The sequence below is a fragment of the Camellia sinensis genome, chromosome 4 (assembly GCF_055761805.1).
Source record: "Camellia sinensis isolate YWXY chromosome 4, ASM5576180v1, whole genome shotgun sequence".
In the NCBI taxonomy this organism is placed as follows: domain Eukaryota; kingdom Viridiplantae; phylum Streptophyta; class Magnoliopsida; order Ericales; family Theaceae; genus Camellia; species Camellia sinensis.
This window is the reverse complement of record NC_138964.1, coordinates 165,019,045-165,033,574: the sequence shown is the minus strand read 5'-3', so window position 1 is coordinate 165,033,574 and position 14,530 is coordinate 165,019,045. Positions and strand designations below refer to the sequence as shown.

The following is a 14,530-nucleotide window of genomic DNA, read 5'->3' as shown; positions in this document are numbered from 1 at the left end:
AGAAATGATGAACCCCATATGTCAAATGTAACTAACAATTTAACAAATTTCAAATCTTTATTGAGATTAATTATAATTGTATGTCAATAATGATAGATATCACATTATATTAAAATTTTTATAGATAATAATATGACTTATCATAATATCTTTATTTTCAGTAAAAAAATAACTATTATTATTCTCATAATTTTAAAATTGTCATTAATATTTCAATCTAAATAATATTTTATAATTTTTTTTAATCTAAAATATTTTCGTTATGTTTGTATAAAAATAAAAATCCAAAACCCGAGGGGGCACGTGACCCCTTTGGACCCTCTGTGGCTCCGTCACTGGTACCACCCCATGTGTTTAATGATATTGTGATTGGTAAAAATAATAAGACTTACGAATTTATATTAAATAATTAAAGAACATAAAAAATATAATAAATTATAATTGACATGAAAAATAATTACATAACGCACCAAGACCAATCAATAATTTTTCCTAATTGAAGTAATGACTCAGTGCACGATACCATTGCAGCACTTACAATTATGACTAAATATTAAATACAATAGTAATATGATGATATTATCAAATAATAAAAGAGACTGGGTTTGTTTAGGATAAAAATAAAAAGTGAGGGAAAGAGAAAAAAAAATATTTAATTTTTATGAGTTTGTTTAGCTTTAAAGTAATGGAAAGTATAATAAACTTTTTTTTTTTTTTTGGTATAATTCATATTAACATTGTAGCTAATTTTAAATTTCTTGCATAAAAATACAAGAAAATAAAAATAAAAAACAAATTGAATGTATGAATTATTTATAATTATCCATTTAAAATTTTATTTTCTTACAATATTTTTATCTTAATTAAATGTTTATAAAAAAAATTCTTTTCTTTTATTTTCATTTTCATTATCGCCTTCTTTTTTTACCAAATTTTCTTTTTACTTGAACGCAATCTTAATTTTGTCAATAATGCTACAGACATTAAATTTTTTTATCAAAAAAGCTACAAAATCACTCATGGCATGGTTTGGGAAGTTGGGTTAGAGTTTTTTTTTTTGGTTAAAATAGTCACAAAAATAAAATAGGTGTTTTGACTCAATAAAATAAAACATCACATCCAACCCATAATTATTACATTATTTCTCTCACAAAAAATTTTAAAAACCCAAAAGTCCTTTCCAAATCAAAATTTTTAGTTCCAGGCTAAAATAATAAAAAAAATCAAAAAATCAACACACTTCCCAAACCATGAGTGACTTTGGATTGTTTTGAGAATATGGTTTGAAAAGCTGATTTTTTTGATTTTTTGATTTTTTTTAAAAAAAACACATATAAAAAATGTGAAAGATAATGTAATTCAAAATGAGTTAAAAGATGGGAATTGGCTACTTCACTTTCCAAAGAGCCCTTTATAGATTTTTTGGTAATTTATTTTGGAAAAATTACCAGTAAATCCTATGTGGTAGAAAGTTAAACCATTTAGTCCTACAAATTTTCTTATACACCATTTAGTCCCACTATCTACATCAGCAACATCAACAACATCATCAAAACATTAACTACATTAGCAACATTAACTGCACCAATCGACAATATCAAACATTAACAAAACATCATAATCTTTAGCACTGGGATGGAACCCAAATCCAAAAGTGACCCTTTTCAATTTCGCACCCCTCTCATTCCACCATTTGTAACCCGGAATTCGGCGAAACTATTTAGTTGTAGGGTTACGGAGAAACAAGGGTTTCCCAAATTGAGATACACTGATACAAACTAGACCATTACGGATACCCACAATGTCTGGATCAAATTCCTGGGTCAAAAATGGGAAATCGAGATCGATGGGTGTATGAGATCTTGTGGCGGCGATAATGGCAGGTTTTGGGAGAGTGGCGGTGACGGTGGTTCCATCGTCTCTGGTTTTCTAAGAAAAGAATTTGAAGGAGTTCAGAATTTAGAACACCAAGACATCCAAAGTTGAAATTGATCCATAAGAATATTTTTGAGTTTACAAATTAAGAACTTATCTATTCCACAACTACCAGACAAAACAAAAAAAGTGGGTTGTTGTGAGTTGATGTTGTGATGTTTGATGATGATGTCATCGTCTCTGGCTTTCTAAGAAGAGAATTTGAAGGAGTACAGAACCAAGACATCCGAAGTTGAAGTCATTTTTCATTCAATACGTTTAGGGTTTTTTCCGATTTGGGTTTTTTTTATTTATAAAAAATATATATGAATTGTATAGATGACTTTTGATGATGATGTTTTGACGATGAAGCTTGATGATGGCGATTATGTGTGTTGTTTTGATGATAATGACGTTTGATGTTGTTTTGATGGTGTTGTTGTGATGTTGTGTTGTTAATGATGTGATGACGTTTGATGGTGATGATGTTGTGATGTTTGATGTTGTTTTGATGATGATATTTGTGACGTTTGATGTTATTTTGATAATGATGTTTGATGTTGATGATGATGTTGTGATGTTTGATATTGTTTTGATGATGATGTTTGATGTTGTTTTGATAATGATGTTGTGATGTTTGATGTTGTTTTGATAATAATGTTGTGATGTTTGATGTTGTTTTGATAAGGATGATGTTGTTTTGACGATGATGATGTTTGATGTTTAATGGTCATTAACATTGGGATATGACCTAACGGTTCATAAGAAAATTCATAGGACCAAATGGGTTACAAGATACAAATTTGGAATTTATTGGTGCATCCCCCATTTATTTTCTATAGCATATTTTTAATTAAGCATTATTATTTAAGATAAAAAATTTAGCTCAATTTTCACATCTAATGATATGACAATTAATTAAGATCTCATTTAGCAACTACATATTTAAATTAAAAAGTCATTATAAGTTGTCACATTATTCTCTCTACTTTTTTACATGTCTTTCATAAAAAGTCCAAAAATTATTAAAATAAAAAAGATTTAAAATACTCCATTAAAAATAATATTCTCTCATATTTTTTAATAATATTCTCTCATATTTTTTTTTTGGCCAAGTTTGGAAAGACTAAATAAGTGTAATTTTTGACTTTTTATGAAATATGAGTTGAATTTAGGTTGGATTTAAAATGATGTGTTAGAGAGGTAATGTAACTTAAATAATATGATATGACTTAAATAAAATAGTGACTTTTTGACTTTTTAAATTTTTTGTTGAAGGATGTCAAACTTGACTTTAATCATATCACTCACCTATCAGTAGATCAATTTTGTTCTTAACTTTCGTCGGCCACTTGCGCTTCATCCCCGTATCCTGCAACCCAGTGGGCCCACCCGATGCCTTTTTTATGGGTGAATAATGGAGGCAAGTCAAAAAAGTGCGAAAGCCTCTATTTTTTTTTAAAATATATTTTTATTTTTATTGAAAATTTTATTATTTTATACAAATTTTTATTTCTAAAATATACTTAAAAATATAATATTTATGATTTTTATTAAAAATTCATCGAATACAAAAAAATATAAAATATTAATACATTTTCATAATATATATGTTCGTCGTCTATATTAAAATTTTGAATCCGTCCCTCTTTATGCATAAATTCGTATTTGTATAGAACTCATCTTATTTAAAGTATATTGAAACTTACCAAAGAAACCACGTCGACGTTGAAAAGTTGCAGTGAAATACTTATGTCATACATACCTTCAACTAAAATTTTTAAACTATGTTTAGATAATAAATTTAAGTAGTAATTTCAAAATAAAAGGAAAGAATGGGAGAAATGGCCCCCCCAAAAAAAAAAAAAAAATTTAACTTTAAGTTCATTTATATTCTACTCACATTTTTCTTCTTCTTTTTCTTTTTTAATTTTATTTTAAATTTCTACATAATTCTATAATCCAAACGCATTATACATGAGCCCAAATAATGAAGTCCACATAAAACACTATATATAACCAAAAAAAAAAACTTAATTGCCCAATGATTCTCCAAGAATAAACGCAGTATATCCCATCTTAATTACAAGAATGTTAGGAAATTATTATTAAATATAAAGTATACAATGTAAAAATTTAATATATAAATATAAACATTTCAATTTAAAATCTCACTTAAAGTTTCAAAAAAATGTTAGGCATTATCATAATTCATTGATTCAAATTTAAGGGAAATATTATGGATTTGTATCATATACACCATATAATTAAAAAAAATTACATAATTTTATACTTTCTAAATTATAACTTAAAAAAAAAAAAGAAAGTCATAACAAAATACTACATGAGGCATAACTAAATATTTCATGAGTCATAATTAAAATATTATCATCACTAAATAATAAAATTGGTCATAACTGAAAAAAAAAACATAATTAGGGGTGCATATGGTATACCTTTTTCAAGCAGTGTGTATAGTAGAATTTTCTCAAATTTAATTACTTCCTACCGAGACTACAAAAAAATAATGAGACGTATAATTTAAATCCTATAATCTTATCAATAATAATATGATAAATTATGTGTCAATTCTTAATTTGTTATAAAATTCTTTTTAGATGGTGAATTTGTTAAAAATTTAATTACATAAATTCTGACTCACTATGTCACTGTGACTATCAAGCCATATCAGGGCATAAAGACAGTGGTGAGGACTGGTAGTGGCTATGGAAGATCAAGGCCCCTCAGAAAATTAAAAGCTTCTTGTGGCTAGTTGTTAAAGATAGATTACTAACCAACCACATGAGGCTCCTCAGAAACCTTTCTTCAACTGATACATGTCCCAGATGTCAGATTAGTAGGGAAGATGTCCCTCACTTACTCAGGAGTTGTCCTAAAGCTCAGGCAATATGGTTAATTTTCAGGGGCTACAACTGGTGGCAACATAACATATCTGTTCCCCTTCAAGAATGGATTAAAGCTAACCTTAGAAGCAAAGGGCATTACAATGGTATACAATGGCCCACTCTTTTCCTGACAGCACTTTGGAGCATTTGGAAGGAGAGAAACAAAGAAGTTTTTGCTAACCACATCCAACCACCTTCAGTTAGTGTCAATCTCATTTTACAGCAAGCAGAGGCAACCTAACATGCCTTTCAAAGTGTCCTTAATCCATATAATACTAATCCCACTCTAACTTTCTGGCTTGTCCCATTGCAGGTAGACTCAAACTTAACACTGATGGTTGCTCCAGAGGTGGCCCAGGACAGTCTGGCTATGGAGGGCTACTAAGGGATGAAGTGGGCTCCTGGGTGTGGGGCTACCAGGGCTACCTAGGACACTGCATCAGCTTGGAGGCAGAAATTTGGGGCATCTATAGAGGTTTGACTATCATCATGCAAAAAAAGATGTCCAACATCACCATTGAAACAGACACCCAAACTGCCATGGATCTGATCAGAGATGGTGTTGCAAGCTCATCACCCTTTCGAGCCATTGTAGAGGATGCAAACTTCTTTCTCAGTAGATGCCAGTGCTCCATTCAACATGTACCCCGAGAAGGCAACCAAAGTGTTGATGCCTTGGCAAATCTTAAAGCCGATCAACAAGAACATCTGATATACCTGGAGGATCCATCTAGCTCCATACTTTCTCTTCTTATTACTGATATGGTGCATGCTTCTGTAAACTCTAAAAGGGATTGAAATATCCCAGGATTGTTTTGTTTGCAACTTTGGTTGTTTTTTATTCCTATGAATCGAAAAAAAAGAAGAGAATGAAGCATATTGATTTTATAACCGCCCAAATACCTATATATCTATATATTAGGTAAGAAAAAAGAAATTTCTAATCCATAAGCCTAGTGGGAGTCTCAATATCCAATCTTAATTTTCTAATTTTTCAATTTAAAAAAAAAATCTCAACATTTATTGACTTCTTCCAACCTACAAAACATTTTTGATTTCTCTCATGCCTGCTACTGCACCATTTTTAACTTTTCCTATATACTATGGTTAGTGATGGGATGGGATTGTCAAATTATTTTTACAAAAAATCTATAAAAAAAAATTGTATATAAAAAAAATTTCTAAAACAAATATAAATTCTTATTAAAAAATAACAGGTTACAATCGCAGAAAAAAAAAAAAAAAAAAAAGAGAAACAAAAATTACAATGTAAAAAATAATTTGTATATCAAAAAAATATTTAAAACAAATATAAATTCTTATTAAAAAATAGCAGTTTGTAATTGCGAAAAAAAAGAGAGAAAAAAATTACACTGTACATTTCATTAAAATCTAAAAAAAATAAATTGTATATTAAAAAAATATCTAAAACAAATATAAATTCTTATTAAAAATGACACGTGTCCACTATAAAATTATCAAGTGAATATAGATGAAATCAAAAAACTCAGCTTTGATGGCTAACAAATATTAAAAACCCGACCATTGAAACCTAATAAATATTAATTAATAGAATTCAACAATTGAAAGGCTTAAACCACGTCTTTGTCTTCTCAAATGTTCCTTTTCTTTGGTTTATGCATTCATTCTAATATTGATAGAGAATTTGACGTGTGGAAGAATGAGAGACATTAAAATTATACATTGAGTAATGTAATTGTTGTGATGAAAAATAAATGTTGTCTTCCTCTTCTATGGCGATTTATCCGGTTATATCTCAAATTAAAATGTCAGGTATGCTTCTACATCATCATTGAACGTTGCTTTCATTTTTTAAGATACTTTATCTCACAATTATTTGCGTTTTGTGCTATGAAATTTATTACATCTGTATTTGGTAAAGCTATTAGATGGACCTAATGCAAGAATGCAATCTATTTCAATGTCATTCTCGGGATAAAAAGTGCAAAAAACATATACAAAAAGTATATGAATAGACAAGATTTTATAAACTTTGTTTGTGAGCCTCATTTTTTGAAAATCTTATAATTCATTTATTTTTTATATTATATTTTATGTTTAGTTTTTATACCTTTTTTTATATATAGTTATAACATGCCCGAGGAGTACCCGCGAGTGTTAAACAGTTCGGACTCGAGATTTATTTGATTTAGTCTCACAAGTGCAATGTGAAAACATATATGAGAGTTCAGATTTGGCAACTTTATAGAAAATTCATTTTATTACAAAATTATTGCCACAAATGGACTGCGTCATCAAATCTCAGAGTCGCAACCTAATATTTTGGGAAATTAGAAAACCCATAACTCGTGCCAAGGCCACTGTTCGTCATAACCAAAGTTGTCTTGGTTCGGAACCTTAGGTATCAGAGGGGAATGTCATGAATTGAGCACCCCTGCTTACCTGATCAAAAGATCGGCCTTTACTAACCATGATATGAATTTTATTTTCTTTATACGTTCATATTTTGATTATTTAATAAATCCTAAAATTTACTATGTGAAGCATACAAGTATCGACTATGTCACCCACTTTGGAACAATTTGATTTCATGTAATTTTGAAAGAGTTTTGAAGATGTACAATATAAATAAATTGAGTTTACAAACATGAAAATCAACATCATTACAAATTAAACGACACAATCTCCATCCACTGGCATTCATACAATTATATCACATAAGCAAATAGTCATATGGTAAGATGCTAAACATAATAAAAAAATTATGTACAAGTGGGATGCTAAAGCATAACAACTTACATATTTATCGACGTCCCACGAACAGCTATAGAACAAAAGTTAGTAAAATATGTATGATCCTATATACAAAATCCTAATGCAATACATGCACAAGAATACTTCTAAAGATCCGTCTTCTAAAACATGACATGTGAAACATTGCAAAACATGCGATAGCGCACAAAATCATGTAATAATCAATTAAAGCATAAAGATGCAAATTTAGTTGGATCTAGACATGAATTATGTCTATAAAAACATGGATGACATATAAGATATATACATATGCACAGTTATGGAAAGCAATTAAAGAATGGGATAAATAAAAAGTGGGGATGGAGAATTATTACAACACTTGAAATATTACAAATCCAAGGGAGATGAATAAATATTACAACACAGTATAAAAATTCTCACAAACACTCAAAATAAAATAAACATAAGAAAACGGCAACTTCAAGCGCCTTAAAGACCATCGGAGGTTGATCTTCTCAACGTCGAAAGGCTGCTCGATTTTGCCTAGAAGTCGCGAGCACGGTTGTGAAGGTCGCGGGCGTAATGGTATACTTTTAGGTGGCTACCCGACCAACTAACGAACCGAGTAGCCCGGTAGGCTTGGCCAAAGTCTGTTTTATTAGATTTCCACAACAAAAGCAGAACTAAAAACAATATATATGGGAGTTTCAACTCACCACTTTCAATTAGATTACAATAATATATAATATAACAAGAAGTCAAAGCAAAAGAGTAAAGAAATCAAAGCAAATGAGCAAAATAAGTAAGAAATGTAAGAAAATGAAAAGTTTGTGAAATTCACCTTCCAAGAAAAGGATGAACTCGTTAGTTCAAAAACTCCCTCTTGATTACCCTAAAGTGTAGGAAGTGTGTTCTCAAATCTTCAATTCGAAATTATGGAGTTTGTGGTATGGAAAGTGACTATCTCTCTAGTTTTTCTCATTTTCAATCACTAAACACTCTTCCTCATGATCAAGGCAATTGATCATTGGCTATATCAGAACTTTTAGAGTAGTTATGGTGCATGAAAATGAGGAATTTCAGTAGCTATGAAAGTATGAGGTGTATATGGAAGATAAGAGTATTTTTGGCTCAAAAACTCTATTTTTCTCTCTTTTTTCACCATTTTCTCACTCTTTTCTCTTCAATTTCGTGGTCCTTTATCTCTCTCTCTTACAGTATAATCATTCTATATAGGCAATGAAGGAGAGTGAAGGTCAAAAAGAAGGTAGGAGACAAGAATGTGATAGAAGGGCAAATTTTCAAGGTGGTTGCATGGGATATTCTTTTATAGATGCAAACAAAACTTCTTTTTGACAATGGAAGATGAGTGGGTACACTTGAAGGGATTAGAAAATGGCTCAATGGGGTGTCCCTACCGAGCCAAAACCAAAAAAAAAAAAAAAGGGCTTGCTGCTGTTTTGGGTTGAGTCAACAAAATCTACTATTAAGGTCATCTTCAAACAGGCATACCTCCCTTATATGGACTTAGTTTTCGGTGGTTCTTGGGTCTAAATTGAAACCTCAGAAGTCTACTTTCCAATGGTAGTGGCCTCATATCTAAATTCCAAGCGTACAAAGAGATATACCTAATTTAGTGAAGCCTGTTCATTTCCCTTTGGCTAGGTCAACAAAATCTGCTCTTAAGCCCAACTTCAAATGGACATATCTTCCTTATCCAGACTTGGTTTTAGGCATTGTTTTAAAAATTGGACCGGTGAGCGAACCGGAAAAGGAATCGGGTGGACGTGTCACCGGTTCAATCGTCGGGTTGAACCGGAATCGAACCGTGACGTAATAAATATATTAAAATTATATTTAAATAAAAATATAAGCAATAAAATTATAAATTAAAAATATTAAAAATATTAAATTATCTTAAATATTTGTCCTAATATTTTTTTTACTGAAAAATATAATAATATATTTTAAAATATTATTAATTTTAATTTTGGAAGAGGAAATCAAATATTTAATATTCCCTTCATATTATTTTAATTCAAACAATTTAATTGAAAGAAGAGCAAAAATTTTGGAGGGATATCAAAATTTCAATATTCCCTCCAATACATTTGATTGAATCTCACATGGATTTCTTGAGTTTTTTTGAAAGAATTTTTTTCTTATAAATAGGTGAAGACTTTCACAATAATTTCATCAAGTTCTTAATGTGATTCCTCACAAGAAGAGACATTTGAAAAAGAATTTCAAATTAAAAATTTCTTATATTCTTATATTATATATATATATATATATATATAACAAGAAAGAAAGAAAATAAAAAAAAAGAAAGAAAAAATCAAAAAAAAAAAATTCCAAGTCGATCAACCTGGCGAACTGGTTCACCGGTTCAACTGCCAGTTTTGCCGGTTCTCTCTAAATAGGCCAATTTTTAGTTCTGACCGGTTCAGAGGGTATATCTGAACCGGAACCTCGACCGGTCGACTGTTCAACCGGTTGAACCGATCTGTCCGGTCTAGTTTTCAAAACCTTGGTTTTAGGTGATTTTTGAGTCTAAATTGAAACTCAAAAAGTTTACTTTCTAATGGTGATGACTTTACATCTAAATTCCAAGTGTACAAAGATATATGCCTAATTTAGTGAAGGTTGTTCATTTCCCTCGGTCAGGTTAACAAAATCTACTCTTAAGCCCAACTTCAAAGGGACATATCTCCCTTATCCGGATTTGGTTTTAGGTGGTTCTTGGGTCTAAATTGAAGCCCCAGAAGTTTAATTTCCAATGGTGATAGCCTCACATCTAGATTGCAAGTGTACAAAGAGATATGCTTAATTTAATAAAGTCTATTCATTTCTTTCTTATTGATTTGATGTTCATTCTTTTTCTAAACTAGTTTTCTTCTATCTCCTTCAGTTTCATTCAAATCCAAACCTATAAAGAAGATGTTTTTAAATATTTTTTCAAAGAGTTCACCTCCCTTCCATTTATTTTCACTTTGTCCTTACTCGGTTTACTGAAAAGTGCAATATTTTAATTGAAATGAAAGCCTTGAAATATCGTAGAAACATTTGAAAAAATATTTTGAAAAGAGGGTTTTTAGGTCTAAAATAGTTTGGTCAAAAATGTGTGAACGTTGGGATTAAAACTCAAATTTCATTTTTCTTGTTAAGGACTGCTGGGGAACACATTCTGATTGTCATCATTGGGTAATCAATAGAAAGCGCTCAAGTCTTAGTGCTGGTCAAAATGGGGTGTCTACAATAGTTTTTTTTTTTTTTTCTTTAAAAGTTTATTTTTAAAAATTAATGAATAAATAAATAAATCATTTTCTATTTTAAACAATTTCATTTTTGTTTTTATTTTTTATTTTTTCTTAAAGTAGTTTTAGTTTTTGGCAATTAATTATTTTTTTTCTCTATATATTGTAATTTTGTGCATTTTAAGTGTATAATATTCTAATACACTTGGAGATGCACTATGAAAGAAGTATCACGCGAAAATCAAGCAAAAAAAATCAAAATAAATAAAGCAATACGATGAATATGGAGCAAAAATCAAAGATCAAAACCCCCAAAGCAAGCAAGCAAGCAAACAAACAAGTAAGTAGAATAAAATGTTTAACAATAGACATTTAAAAATTTACAATAAAATTTTATAACTCTATTTGGTACTAGTTAAATAAAATGATTTTAAAATAGTTTTTTTTTAAAAAAATTTTGAAATTAAAATTATAGTAAATTTATATAAGTATAATTACTAACCACATTTTTTTTACTTAATGTATAATATTTATATTGATTACTTTTAATTTTTTTTAAAGTATTTATATAGAAGTAAAAAAATATCGTTAGGAATAAATTTTTTTTTAATTTAGTTATAAATTTTACTCGTACATTATTTTTAAATTTTGAATAAAAATAAACTTAAAATAATTAATTAGAGATATACTACCTATGTTATATTTCTTTTTATATATGTAAAATATATATATATTTAAAAATTATAATTTACATATATATATATATATATAAATAATTGTAAACCTAACCAATGCCTAACACAGGTAGAACACTAGTATGTAAGAGCATCTCCAACCCACTAGGCATATAATGCTTGTTAGTTAAAATGCCTAATGTGACTCACTTTTTTCAACTCCAATGCACTAGGCATATGATTAGGCATTTTGGCTCAGCTCACATTCGCTAGCTACATGTAGCTAGCCTTCAAGGCTAGGCAAAATGTATTTAATCATTAGGATTATTTCCCTCCATCTTTGTTATTGACGTGGCATTCTATAAAATTAATAATATTTAGATGAATAGCTAAAATAAAGAGCATGGTTGGAGTAGAAACATGAAACAGTTGACATGCAAAATAAAATGTATACTTTATAGTAATATTTAGATAGATAAAATGCCTACTATCATTGGAGATGCTCTAATGCATAACATAACACAAAGTACTTACGCGTGTCATATGTGTGCTTGGATGGGATAGAGCCTAGAGGGGACCTCTCTGGTCCTTCCAACTATGATATGTATTGTAGCATTAGCATAGGCTAACCTTTGAAATGTGGAGCGGACTTGGACCACCCACCTTCTCCACCATCACAATTCCAAGTAAAGCATTCACTGGTGGAAGGGCCGGACTATTGAGATCGACCTCATATAGCCTCCCTTTGACTTGTCTGATTTTTTAATTATTTTAGTGATAAGGAGATAAAATAATTTTTTTAATTTAATAAAACAAAATATAATATTTAAATTATAATTATTTTATTTTTTGTCTTATAAAAATAAAATAAAAAATAAAAAATCTATTCTAAACGAACTTTTTAACTCCAAACTAAAATGACAAAAAAAATTAAAAAAACTAAAAAGGCAATCACCTGCCAAATGAACCCATACCCTTCAACCTATAGGCCTTGTTTGTTTGGAGAGTTAGAAGGGAGATTGTGATTGGTAGTAAGGTGAGACCCAGTAACATTGTGTTTGTTTTGAGAGATGGGGAGAGGATTGATAGTGAGCTCTAGATTTGGATGGGCCTCCCCAAGGAGATTCGGATGGGTCTCCAAGTCTTGGTATTAGAAAAATAGTCCATCGGACTAGAAATTTTTTATTTTTATTTATTTTTTATTTTATTTTTTACATATTGGGTATTTTTTTTGAACATTAATGTTTAATTTTTGTATTTTTTTGTTAAGTAAAAATCATTATTTTATTTTATTTTTATTTATTTATTATTTTTTTTAAATTTTTTACATGCTGGGCATTTTTTTTAAAACATTAATATTTAATGTTTTTATATTTTTTTATTTGTTTTATTATTTTATATAAAATAATTTAACAATCCCTACACTAACAGCTATCATCAAAACAAACAAAATTTTATTTAATCTCCTCACTATCAATCCCCTCATTATGGATCCCTTTCCTTCTATCTCTGAAAACAAACGGAATTATATGCCAAAAAAGAGGATTTAGTGGAAAATTTCACTGTATGGATTTATATTTTAATTAGTTTATAATATATTTTTATATTTTAATAAATTTTATATATTTAAACTTATATTCTAGTAGATTTTCTTCTCGTATTATAAATTTTTTGTGAATTATCTTACCCCAATCAAGCTGGACCATATACTGTTTGGGAAGTGGTTTGGGCGGCTATTATAGCCTAAAATAGCCTTGTAGCCAAAAAACTTACTGTTGCTTGTTTTTCAAAAAAAAAAAAAAAAATAAATAAATAAATAAATAAATAAATGCACAGCCGGCAGTGTAGGCTGTGCCTACCCTGTCAGCTGCAAAATTTGTTCCATCAATAGTAAATTACGGTTTTATCCCTTCACAACAATTTTAAAAAATATATTTTTAGGGATAAATTTGTCATTTTACTTTCAAATATCATTTCAACACATTTTTTAATACAACAATTCAAATAAAATTCATCTCAACTTCCCAAACACAAAAACTAAAATAGCCAAAAAGATATGTAAGAAGAGATTTAGAAAGTAAAATAAAAAAGATATGTAAAATGTATTTTTACATTTCATTTAATTTCACATATTTTTTCTTTTTTTTTTCTAATCTCTCATTAAATTCCCAATCAAACACATCCTAAACTCTTCGACACCACCAAAGGAGAAGACTCCGGTCGATCGTCATTGACTCTAAATGAAGACTCAAGTTCAAGTTTTGAAAAAAACAAGACAATCATGGAAGACACAAACAACATACAGAGGAAGATTCCAAGAAGATTCTTAATGGGTTGGCGGTGATCCGACAGAGAGGCGGTAGAGAAAGGGTTGTCCGACAATGTATAGAGTTGAATGTTCAAGATTTTCTCGGGTGGTAGTGAGAGAAGGGTTGGAGTCCATCTTTGGGTTCGTCGGAATTGATGACCAGAATGGAGAGAAATGAATATATCCTTTTAAATAGACATAGGAGAGAGAGAGATATAAAAAGGGACGATGAGTTGGAGTTTGTATAAGGTAGTGGTGTCTCAGATATGGATTTGTTGGTAGATCAAGTTGGGAGTGGTTTGTCGTCCAGCTTGGTTGGAATTAACCTGACAAGAGAGAGTAAAATGCGAAGTGTTGTATTGTGAATTTAAAGAGATGAAGGGAATGTGGGGAAGAAAATTTAGAACATAAGAAAATGATTTTAATATTTACATGACTGGAAATATTTAAACAAAATAATGGGAATAGTCAAAATGTGAACATACTATCTTTGTATGATTTCAAAATATAAGACATTGATACAAGGAAAATATTCACACAAAAAACAACACATAATATTTGCTTAACAATATTTGACCAAACTCATGTTAATATTTTTTAAGTGACACAAGTGAATGATAAAAAAATTTTAGTATGAATATTTACATGAGATATTAAGAACGAGATGAAATAATTTGAATGTAACATATGAAACCTTGCTTGCCATGGCATTCATAGCCTGTTTGGTAGCACTTA

At 29.5% G+C, this 14,530-nt stretch overlaps 1 protein-coding gene across 1 annotated transcript; it reads left to right on the top strand.

Moving 5' to 3' along the window:
* Positions 1-2,380: 2,380 nt before the first annotated feature.
* LOC145824193 (uncharacterized) lies at positions 2,381-5,618 on the top strand. Its single transcript, XM_082923809.1, has 3 exons — positions 2,381-2,488; positions 4,768-4,924; positions 5,134-5,618. The coding sequence occupies exons 1-3, from the start codon at positions 2,381-2,383 to the stop codon at positions 5,616-5,618; spliced, it is 750 nt and encodes a 249-aa protein (XP_082779935.1).
* The last annotated feature ends 8,912 nt before the right edge of the window (positions 5,619-14,530 follow it).